At 41.2% G+C, this 12440-nt stretch overlaps 1 protein-coding gene across 1 annotated transcript in view; it reads right to left on the minus strand.

The window, feature by feature from the left end:
- The window catches only part of LOC133345365 (zinc finger protein Helios-like), a 30877-nt gene extending 22892 nt beyond the window's left edge, over positions 1 to 7985 (minus strand). The window contains 2 exon segments of the mRNA XM_061556059.1: positions 4318 to 4371; positions 7930 to 7985. Coding sequence (XP_061412043.1) covers positions 4318 to 4363 — 46 coding nt within the window. The 5' untranslated portion in view covers positions 4364 to 4371; positions 7930 to 7985.
- Positions 7986 to 12440: the final 4455 nt, after the last annotated feature.

Genomic DNA, 12440 nt, shown 5'->3' on the forward strand with positions numbered 1-12440 from the left:
AACTGACAGCTCAAATGTTAAAATCAATTCAAGCTACCCTTTTTCCATTTTGCCTGGAAATAAATGTATACATTTAGAACACTCAACACAATTGCACATATAGATATTTAATGAACATTGAAACGAGGTGTTTAGAGGGGAGAATAATCACTTTTATAACGTTGGTTTTTTTCATAGTCTATACACACACGTACATACAAAACGTTGAAAATACTGAATTCAACTGCGAACGGCTATGCACACTTCGGAGCAAAGGATCCCGATGACATTGGGTGTGACGGGCAATGTACAAGAGTGTAAAATGTGATTGAACCAGTTTTGCACCTTCACATAGGTCTTACCTTCGGATGTACTGTAAAATTCCTTAAATTACTGCATATCATATTTCAATGTAGTGAGCTAATGATCAAACTGGCTTGTTTGCTTCTGTCATGTTCCACTGAGCTGGGCAGATACATCTAGAAAATGTGGCGGAGGAGGCCAATTTTAAGTTCTGATACAATACTGTAATGATGTTTTGTTAAATTGTTTTTAGACCACTGTAAAGCACCCACACCCCGACATTCCAGTGCTGTGCTCTGCAGTAAATGAAAATTCACAAGGGTGACTTTTTTAACATTATAACTTACCAGCAAAGAACATACAGAATGCCTAACACAATTGAAGTGTAATTGTTACCTTTTCAAAAACCGAAAGCACCTCAACGCCACTTGTTAACGCTGCCTTATGCTGAAACAGAACATGTCGAAAGGTAATAGTTTTCGGGTGGCCCTTCTTAAGCGCAATAGAATGACCCTTGCCAGTAATGTTTAATCTGCTATGTACTTTGTTACAAGGCAGTCTACATGATGATAGTCATGATGTGGGTTTCGTTTGTTTTGTGTGCACTAATGGTAATGCAGATTTGTTTTTTTTTACATTCTCCTTTTACAGTGGCTTATGCAACGAGGTAAACAATATACAACACTAAAACATATCACACTCACTCAATGTTAGGCTATATTAATCATGCGGCCGTCTGGAACACTCTTCCTTCTGATATTAGGAAACCACTGGAGCTATGCACTTTTCAATCTAGATTGAAAACTAATTTCTTTAGAACTGCCTGTTGTGTTTCGTTTGTTGTTCTCCCCCCCCCCGCACCTCTGATTAGCACCGTTGGCTACGTATGGTGTGAAAGAACTTCAACAGACATACATTTTCAACAAAATTTTCAGTTGTAATTTGTGCATAGATTTAATGCAGTCCAGTACTATGTTTTCTAAATGTGTTCACTGCCTCATATTTACTGTACTATATAGATAATTTACACTAAAAAGAAAACAAACTGCAACAATGTCTTAAATGACAGCATATATGTTGTCACGAGTGACACTAACGTTAACATTTTCTGGTAAATTTACATAAAAATCGAGTCCATTCAAATTGACATGAAGTCTTAGTATGATACAGAAAACATATCAGGCAAGTAGTGCTGCGGGACATTTCACATTCCCACATAACTCAATATTGGGGCAGCCTTCTAAGGTCACTCATACCAACACGTAAAAAAATACCTTCAAACATATTTGTGATGCACTCAGTTTACGAAGCTATCTTTTTTCCATACAAATGCAAACCAAAAATGTATGCTGTTAAGGAATCTGAAAGATATTTACATATCTATCTATATGAATAAAAACCTTTACCTATATGTCTCAAAAACCTTTTGGATACTTCTCGACAAGGTAGAAAGCTGACATTTGGTAATTAGGTAGCTTTAATGACACAAATATGAAAAACCGAGTTACATTTAAAGGCCCCAAAACCTCGATTTTAAGTGCCCCATAAACATGTTTGTGCGTGTCATTCAGAAACCGTTCATAGTATAAGTCTTTTTTGTGTTTGGTAGAGCGTTAAATAGCATATAAAATTAAAACAAGAACCATTTTTCTATCTATTGTTTTTGAGATATTTAGAATTCGAGTGATTTTGAACGAAATAATATGCACTTTATGATGTTCAAATCTGAATAATACGAAAATGGTAAAAAAATTAGGAGCTTCCCCTCTTAAGAGTATTAAGTTCATACATTTTTGTTCTTTTAATTAAAAAAGAACATAATTTTTAGATCGAGCAGTTTCATGAGTCCGTCTTTAAATATAAGAAGTTGAATCAAGTCGTCAACAATTTCATTTTTTGGGATTAGTTGTTAGTGTCTGATCGTAGATACAAATTGGAAAAAAATCATATCAGGTTAATTATTTTATTTATGGAAAACCTTTGCCTGGCGAAAAAAGACTTTATGAACTAGTAGGACTATAATATGCTGGATCCGAGTACAATTTAAAAAAAAAAAAAAGGTAATTTCAGACAATGCCACAATCAAATTATTTGAATTGTACCAGATGCTCCCAGGAGGTTGACACTCTCAAAATATGTTTTTTTACAAGCATCCAAAGTTCTACATTTGAACCTAATTAGAGTGTTTTATGAGTGCAGTAATTATGTTTGGTCTGTCAATGTAATTTAAATGAACGATAACAGAGACACTTAACCTTATACATAGTGTGACATATTTAGTCCCTTTGAATGTTTTTTTCCCACGAATTTTAACACCATTAATTTCATGCAATGTGTGTTATGGTCATTAGCCTCACTTTGATATTCTAAGAAAAACTATTTTTATTGAGATAAACAGTGGATGGTAAGAACATAACTGTTCTTAACTTTTTCAAAATAAGTGCACTTCCAATTTCTGAATAGAACTTGGAATTAACAAATAACAGGACATTTACAATCCTATGAAATAAGATAGCATTATTCTACAACATATTGTAATACCATTATTACGACGACATGCATATCTCACAAAATGGCGAGACATTAACGTACGGTATTTGTTTTTCATAATTGCTCAATTTCCCTCCAAATGCTACCGTTTGCAAACCGCCAATGGCCAGCTTCTGAATATCCCACGAAAAAAGCTTCCCACACAGTAAGCTCGCGCACACACACACACTTTTGCCACGACATTTACCAAGAAGAGTCGGTGACTCACGTGGGACTCCCTGAAACGTACCGGTTACAGCTGCCCCGGGGGCTGCCCCCCTCACCCAAGCGATTGGGCACAGAGCTTCTTGGTGGCAGTGCCGGCGTGCGTCAGACCACATGGCAGGCGGCTACTACGTGGAGGCTTGAGCCTTCTTAAAACAAATGTTTATGAGTTTCAGTCCTGAAGAGCTATATTATTTACTGATATTACCTACTACTACTACCACCGTTGCTGCTGCACTACTACTATGCAGACTTTGGGAAAGTAATCGTGAGAGTTTTGAATATTGTTTCCTGAAGCATGTACTTGATTGTGACAGCGCTATGAGGAAACATAACAAACACAACTTATATTTTCCGATCGTCAACACAAGTTAAAAGGTTAAAAAAAGATGTTAGCATTAATGTATTTCGGAGCATCATTAAGGTGTGCAGAAAATATTAAAGTTATCATACAAAACACCAATATAAAAACAGCTAAGTAAAGATAAATGATTTCCGTATTGGTATGAGCCTTTGCCATATCAATACTGTACTTACAAAAACCACCAAGTATTTATATTATTTCTTATAACCAATGTTATGATGACAGTTCAGTACTAATGTAAAACATGATGAATTGTACTTTTCCTGAGCGTTATTATTTCAAACGTGTACCGTATGTTTGGACATAGGTCAAAACGACCTGAAAAAACATCAAAAAATGCTATTTGACATACTGCGTTCCTTTAATATACGTTCAGAGATCTTTCTCACTTTACTCATGTCACTGCCATGGGACACTTAAACGTCCCATTATGACCATTTCTTAGAACCATACACCATATCCCACTCCATTCATAGAGACATGCAATATTTGTACAGTCTCATCCGAACATATAACTATGAATTTAACTTAATTTGTTACCTTCGTTCGACATAAATTCAAATGTAAAGTTTTCACTTTAAAATAAATCTTTCTTTTGACTGTAATGCACTTCAACAGATGAAGAGAAAACAGCTCAGCAGTTGATACCTGTTAGTGTTATGCAGCATGGCAGTTTCAACATACCTTCTCAAAATCTGGATGTCAAATGAAACTTGTCAAGTTGGTCAAATTCAAGCCTTTTAAGATGACACGTGAAATAGATCGCACACATTTTCTTGCGGTCTAGCGATGCCTAAATCATGTTTTCATTTTACACTTTAGCTAGCCCTTAGGAGAAGTACATTGAATTATACTCCAATCTGAGGCTGTGTTGGCACTGAGTAACAAATCACTCATATCTAAAGCTCTAAACTCACCTGAGTTGCGCATATGGTCAAGGGAGCCCTCTGCGTCCATCTCCATCCAGGGTTCTGCAAGAAATCCCCAGGTAAACAGCATCACTCTTAGGCGTGGGGGCCAGACTGCGTGGGGCAGCGGGCTGGCTGGGATCTCTATCTGCACGGAACCACTGTGTGCGTCTCTTGCATGTTCCTAACACACCACCCGCCTGCCATTGAGCTGACAGCCAAGCATTCACAGGAAGCGCGCAGTCATTTCCAGAAATTTAATTACCGCCACGGGTATGCAAAGTTTAAAACGCTTTGTAAAAATCTTGCCGCCATAATGACCGCGCGAAGGCAAACAAAGGGCGAGAAAAATTAAATGGAAAATTAAATGGCCCCGGGGTCGCCGTGTAAAATTAAAATTATGCCATTTCGCTCGCTCCTTAATCTGCAGTTATGTAGCGTGTAATTTCCAGAACAAGCAGGCGAGAGGCGAGGAGTCAGCCGCCTGCCAGTTGTACAATCAGCGGGGCCCGAATGAAGCTAGGCGCAACAGAGGGCCCATCGCCGCAATTTACATCGTTCACCATTAACTCCTGTCATTGTCTGCCAGCAGGAATGTCAGAGATACAGCCCGGCAGAACGAGGCTTCAGAAAAAAAGCAATTTATTACATATGCAACTCGCCCCAGCATTAAACCCTGCCTGCCGAACCGCATTTGCACTTTGGACCTGGCTGCAAAAATCTTGTAGCTCATAATCGGGCAACAGTAATGGGGATTTTTTTTATATTTAAACTAAATTTAGTTTTTATCATTTGCAACATGTTGAAGACCTTATAATATTCAGATACTGATTCAACTTCACCCACTGTCACAGCTTGGCAAGCAAGTTTTAACCACACTGTAGAAGCAATGTATGTTTAGGCACATTGCGATACTATTAAAATATTCTGTTACACATTTTTTTTAATAACAGCATGGTGTGCAGCATTGAGTTATTTTAAACTTTTTTCACGACTTTAATCTGTATTTTTTACCAAAAATACAAATGGCCAATTGGCCATTTGTAAAATAGATATAAAAAATTTTTGTTAAATTAGTTTGGGAGTCGTGGATTAGTGGCTAGTGCCCTACACTATGAACCCAGTTCACCTCGGCTCCATTTCAAACAAAAATAAAATTGGAAGTGAGTGTTGTCTCAACCGGTCCCCAATGTTCACCAACCTGCACTGATCAGTTGGGTGCAGTATGGCCAAACAACCCCATGACTGACAAGGGCATGGGGGAGGTTTTCATCTAGCAGTGGATTGACACGGAGGACGATACATTCTTAAAAATATTGTGTAAGTATTGAAGTGTATGGCGCTTTCATGTGCTTCCTTTAAGTTATTATCAGCTACGCCTAAACCAGTGAAACAATAGTTAAATATAGCACTATGTTATTTCACCATAGTTTATCAAGTGGGTGCAATTAGTAAAAAGGTAGGTTACATTTCCCTACAGTACTCGTGAGTGTCAAATGACGGTGCTTCGTAATTTCTGAATTAATGGACAATGCGGTTTATTTTTTACTTCTTGCTTTCACTTCTTTAGCCATGGAAATAACGAGACTAATACTCGTGTTGATGTTGGCACCTAATCAAGCCACTTTCCACGTGCAAATGTTTTTCAAAAAGGTCACACGAGAAAATTAAATGCGCATATTTTAGGAGAGAGAGAAAGAAAATACATGTAGCTACCTTTTGAAATTTAATTAACTCACATTTGACGGGGGGGGGGGGGGGCGGGAGGGAAAAGTCTATGTATGTACAACAAAGACACTGCTGTAATCCCTTTTTTGCCACGAAAAAAATTCGTGCATTTGCGTTCCATTTGCCTTACAACCCCGGAAGCAAGTAACCCGACCATTGTTTTCCTATTTTGCTCCCCCGTGTCTTATTTGCATTAATTTATACTCATCGACGCATCTCAGTTGCATAATAAACCACCTTGCTATCTACACTACCACGGTTTCTTTGGAGGCGGGGGGGGTGATGCGACTTAGTTGTCCCACAGCCCCCTTGCATTTCATGTAATCTCTATTGACGGGGCACTCACTCACAAAAGCTACAGCACCATCAAAGAAAACAAATTATCACACTCTGCCACTGGGGACGTGGGTTTGAAGAGCTTAACAAAATATTCACGAGAAAACAATGCGTTTTTGCTAAACATCAGCAATTACTCGCGTAAACGTATGCACAGTGCAACTAGCCCCCAAATCACACATTATTACATTAAATTGCAATTCGTAATTATTCAGCGTTTTCTAAGCGTTGACCATTTGTCAAGTTAAGTTTGGCCCATGCTCTCGAGGTATTTGGGGATTGTAATCCTGTATAATACGGCGAGAAGAGCCGGAGACACCTTAAACGCAGCACATTATTTATCCAAACCATCACGATTGTTTTCCGATAACGCAACCTCACTTACCCACAAGAATACCGCATATAGAAGTAACGCAAACCACACGGACACGTATATTTCATCGATCACAATTGTTTAGCTATTTCGGAAAGACAAACAAAGTCGAGGTTATTTTTGTTCGCTCCCAAGTGATGGGGGAGAGCGGCGGGGGGGTCGATATGTAGAGCAGCACTGCGAAGCCAGGTAGAGTATACACGGCTCCATTCACTTTCTAAAGTTAACGACGGCAATATGATTACACCAAGAACGCCTACTCTATTAGAAATTACGGTTTGCGGAGCATCGGCTGCACAATTGACGTTGTAATAAACACGGAGTTGCTCATTGAACGAGGTTTGTAAGTGATTTGGGAGAAGCGTCCAGGAGGGAATGTGCACTGATTCGCAGTGAAAGCGTTTCTCGTAACATTTTGTGCAGCTTTGGAAAACACGTGCGCCTTTTGATGTTACTGCGGCTTTAGCAGAACACATTTTGACAATTTCTTTCCAATATTCAGCACTGCGCTGGCGTATATACGGCAGTACACGTGTTGCAGTCCAGCCTACACAAGTTGTCATATGTCTGAAGACTAATACACGGTACTGTGTATGCTCTACAATAATTGTACCCTTAGTAAATATACAATATGACCGCTACCACTGTTAGAGTACATTGCACTTATTTGTGCATTTAAACGTGGACAGAATGTGATACACAGTGCATTGAAGGATAATGTAAAACAACTTTATATTCGCAAATTTGACATTTCTACCTAACTTCCAAATATACGGTGTATTGCATATATGTGCGTACGGTATTTGCGCATACCGTACATCTTACACGGAGCTGCCCATTTGCACACACCGCAGAGCAGTATTGTGCGCGTTACACTAACCAGTACGTGTACATTTGTACACTACGCATGCACGAGCACACTTCGTGATTTGGCCCAGGAATCCCAAGGCAAGGATCCTCTTCGCTAAAAGTCTTTAACAGGAAAAAATATTCAACGAGTACGCACCGCGTCAACTACAACAACAGCGTGAAGGAATGGTCTGCTTTTGAGGACTCCACATCAACAGCGTTACACCATGCAATGCCGTATGACCCCCCTCCTCCCCCTGCTACGTCGCAATCGCTGGGAGCTGTAGCGCCGGCCCTTGTCTACCTGTGCTGCACCACCACTCTCCGGCGCTCACCTGTACGCGTTTGGGGGGAGGGGGGCGAAGGGCTTTCGGAGTGAGGGACTAGGCGATGCCTTCTTAGTGGAGAACACCTGCGACTTTGGGGAGGAGGGGGCGGTCAGAGGTGGGGACAGGTGGAGGGCTCAATAGACGACAGGTGTCACGGGGACCCCGGTTAGTCCACCTGCATTGCCACGAAACCACTCCCCCATCGGTGCAGCGCTCGACGCCGGGAATACGTTGTCATCTTAACTCTCTGCGCTCCTTAGACGCTTGGCCAATGTTCACGTGTTCAGTCGCATGCGTGCCGCGCCTCGCTCCACGCTTAGCAAGTACATTGTAACTAATGCCTTTACGACAATACACAGGACAGGCCACGCGCGCAGACGGAGCGGTGGTGAGTGTGTGTTGTACTCACAAGGAGAGTTTGTTACAACAGCGTGTGCCGAGAGGTCGCGGTGGATCTCCCGGAGTGGCTGGCAGGCCGCGTCTCGACTACATGTTTGACACGCATGGCCTGACAGCAGCAGCCATAGCAGCAGCAGGAGCAGCAGCAGTAGCTGCTGCAGGCGGAGTTTGCGAGCGGAGCGACCGATCCCTGATCCCAGGAGTAGCGACTCAGCCCCTAGGGCAGCCCCCGGCGCCCGCAGGGCGCCCCCAACCCCCCAGCCACGTGGGGCGGGACGATTTCGAATTCCCCCTTCCATGGGGTTTGCCCTTTTAGAGGAAACCACACGGAAAAAAATGTTAAACAATCGCTATCGAAACTATGTTTGCCGTTATGACGCATGCATGGACAGGGTGTCGTGTTGCGAACAGTAAACTGCAGTTTTGTTTTATATATATTTGTTCTTAATATCGATCCAGAATTCTCAATGAAAGGAGTGAGAAAGATTGGTTTGTTGAAGCTACTACACGAAACTTACTGTAAGATCTCCGGACCGTTTCAGCGACTCGGGTCACTCATTTTTACTGAAACATAATTGTACTAAGACTGGCACTGGATTTTAACTGAAATGTTAAATTAAGCTAACGTTTCGGGCAAGTACAATTTGATTAGATGTCAAAAGATGTGGGATGAGGACCTTGATTGGTCGTTTGCACTGGTTTCGTTTTAGTTTTAAGTCCAAAATCGTGCTATAATTGTCTGTTGCCTCTTTCGTAACGAGTCGCCTTTTCGGTCAAATATTGATCTTTTTATAAACGTTTTCTAAAACTGTTACTCATATTCTCCACAACGGCTCAATTGAGCATTATTGTAGGAGTGTCTATTATCTGTAAAGTGTTGGGCTAGCTTTATGGAGTAAGGCTATTTAGTAGCCGTATGTTTCCAAGGACTGCACGTTAATGCATGGTTACTTTAATCACTGTGCCTTTTACCCCCAGTAACAGCTCATAAAGTATTTTTTACTTCGAATAAAGTTCAAGGTGTACCGAAAAGGCAGCTGACCTGCACTTGTTCTCTAATCGATGTCTTGACTTCTGCGCCCTCTACTGGACTTGTCCACCCTAAACTAAAAACTAAACTTTTTACTTTATTTTACCAGGTAAGGTCAACTGACATATTAAGCTCTTTTCAGAAGCGACCTGGCCACAAATGATAGCCCAATGAAGTGGCTTACCATGTGGCAATATATTGCAGCCAAATACGCTAAACACACGTTGATTCGAAATTGGAGGGAAAAACAGCAACCTTCAGGGTCGGGATCGAACCCACGACTAATCTGTATACCAAGAGAGGTAGCTCACATCTTGCCACCGCGGTGCCTGAACAACGACTAAACCTGGCTCCTTTGCGTTGCTGCATTGGCACTCGACCGTGACCCATCTTAAATGTACCCATGGTGATACTGCGGTATTCGTGTATGCATTTCAGCATAACATCACATCCCAGTATAGCACAATAAAGGCTGGGTTTGCTATACTAATGCACATACTGAGCGCCATGGGCAATCAACTGCTGTATGATGGTCTTAATCCCACGCCGTGTCGATCAGTGCTTCACAGCGCTGGTGAGTGCGGGTTGCCGGGTGAATAGCACCAGTGCGTGAATCACTGTGCCACCGCTCCTCCTCGGGGCTTGATGTAATGAGGCTTAACTACCGTGTGCATTCATTGTTACCGTCATGTACCTCGCACTCGGCCTTGTGTTCCCACGTGGATGTGGGGGTTTTGAAGAGGAGGAGTTGGTGGTGATGTATTTGTGTTTTCCAGCCCCGGGTGTTGCAGACTACGAGATTTACCCATGAGATGCTCTTTAACTGGCGGCGAGTAGCTGCCACGGGTAGTGTGTCACCACTTGGAACGCTTTCAAAGGAGTGACTTCCTGGGGTAACCCAGTGTATGAATTTTAAATAAACTTACGGGAAATATATGGTATGGCATTTCTTAACATCTATATATATAATAATAAAAACAGCAAATATCAAGCCATAGAAATGCCCCGTATTTGCATAACAATTGACGTCGCATATCTGGTAAAGTAGATCCCTCCTTCTTTCACTTAAATCATCAATTAGACCTCAACACTTTCGTCAATAGCACTGCCACAAAAACGATATACGTTGGTCGGCATGGTATTCTCGACGTTAAAAGGAAGTAAGACCCCCCCCCCCCCCCACCGTGTGTCTCGTGTCAAGGTACAAATCTGGTCACACACACACACACAATGGATTGTTATTAGACGCCCACCCGACATTTCAACCTTATGGCGGGACCCCGGGGTCCCATAAGCCCCCGGCTATCGTATAAACATATTATAATGTAAACAAAAACTTTGCTCTATTTCACCAATGGGTTTGAAGGATGGTGACAAGGGTTGTCTTGTTAAACTATGCCTTTATAACTGAAAACTACTTACCTGCAGTACCTCTATTTAAATACACTATCGAACAAAAATCTTAACACTCCTCTGTCAATCATCGTGTTTCTCAGTGTGGATCTGTGAACACACTTTGTAAACAGTACATAAAATAGTACACGTTTTCAATGCGCTGTTCATATTGTTACAAGCGTTTATACCAATGTTACTCTACAGCGTAGTGGGTCGCCGCTCCTCTTATCCGCACTGATACGAGAGGTATGTTGGGTCTATGGCTTAACCGCAAAAAAAATGTATCTGCACAGATGCATACGGACAAGAGAAGTATTATCAAAAAGGAGGAATTAACGGTGTAACGCATCTCGTCTGATAAATATCTGCAGGTAATAGGATTGTCATCGATTGAGCCTGGCTGCAGACATTGGTAGGTCACAAATAATAATGAAGATAAGAGAGCAGTTTCACTGTATTATTTATACCGTTATGACACATAAAGGACTTAAGTCGTGTAGGCAGTTTGAGCAGCTTTGGATAAGACTTATGATCCTGCCCATACCCGAGCATGGAGAGCATTCGCTTGTTCAGCTCTTCTGCGCATTCTTCCTCGCTGCGCTTGGACGACACGACAACAGAATGATCTGCGCCAGGTGGGTCGCGGCGTTTATGTGCGCGGTGGGACGGAATCGGCAAAAATAAATAATTAATTGCGATTTTTACTTCCGTTTATTCGGGACACCAGGGTCCTGCCATGAGGTTAATTTGCTGTAAAATACAGGGGGCGGGGAAAGGGGGTATAGTGTATCTTATAATCCAAATAATACTGTAATTGGCAACTTGTGAGGAAATGGTCCTTCATTGCACCACTGCTATGAATTCACCCAAAAAGTGCCTATTATTATTACATATGCAGTCATGTTTTATTTTTCCTCTGAAGGCAAAGTTATTGATGAATGTGTTGCGTTTTTTTATTTTGTGCTTATGCACCACTGCTTACCGAGAACTATCGCGTTTGGTTTTTAAATATCAGTGTTGGACAAAAAGGATTTGCCCGTTTTGTAACAGATTTACATTCGTTGTTGTCATTATTAAAGCACTCCGTTCATCATAGGAACCCTTTTATTATATGTAGCACATTTTAGTTAGGGCACATGGTTAATCCAACAGTGGGAATTTAATCAATGCATAGGGCTGCAATCTGTAATCTGCTTTTGTAGACTTTATAAAACATGAACTGCTTATGTAGGACTGTTTCGTCTACAGTGTCTGCCAGCTGGATCTTCAAGTGCAAAATAATAGTTATTTTCTGCAGTTACTGATTTACACTGTTGGAAAATGAAACATTCATACAACCATAATGTGAAATATAGAATAAAAGTGAAAAGTGACAAACAAGCAAGCTTGGGATTACATTGAGGCAGAAAGAGTAACACATGGGTTAGATAATATATTTGGGTTAATGACATAGTTCAAACTGATAGGAAAATTGGGCTTGGGCAGGACATGTAACTAGAAAGGGTTATGGGCAATGGTCAAGAATAATAATAGCGTGGCAGACAAGGAATTTAATATGTCCAAGAGTACGTCCACTGAGGAAATGGAGCGATGAACTCAGTTTGTATGCAGATGGTAGGTGGATTTTTACATTATGGATTGTTACATCCTGAAAGGTGGAGGTGAATTGGCCATGCGGATGATGATGATGATG

This window comes from Lethenteron reissneri, chromosome 21, assembly GCF_015708825.2.
Source record: "Lethenteron reissneri isolate LAM-NWPU_2019-01 chromosome 21, ASM1570882v1, whole genome shotgun sequence".
In the NCBI taxonomy this organism is placed as follows: Eukaryota; Metazoa; Chordata; class Hyperoartia; order Petromyzontiformes; family Petromyzontidae; genus Lethenteron; species Lethenteron reissneri.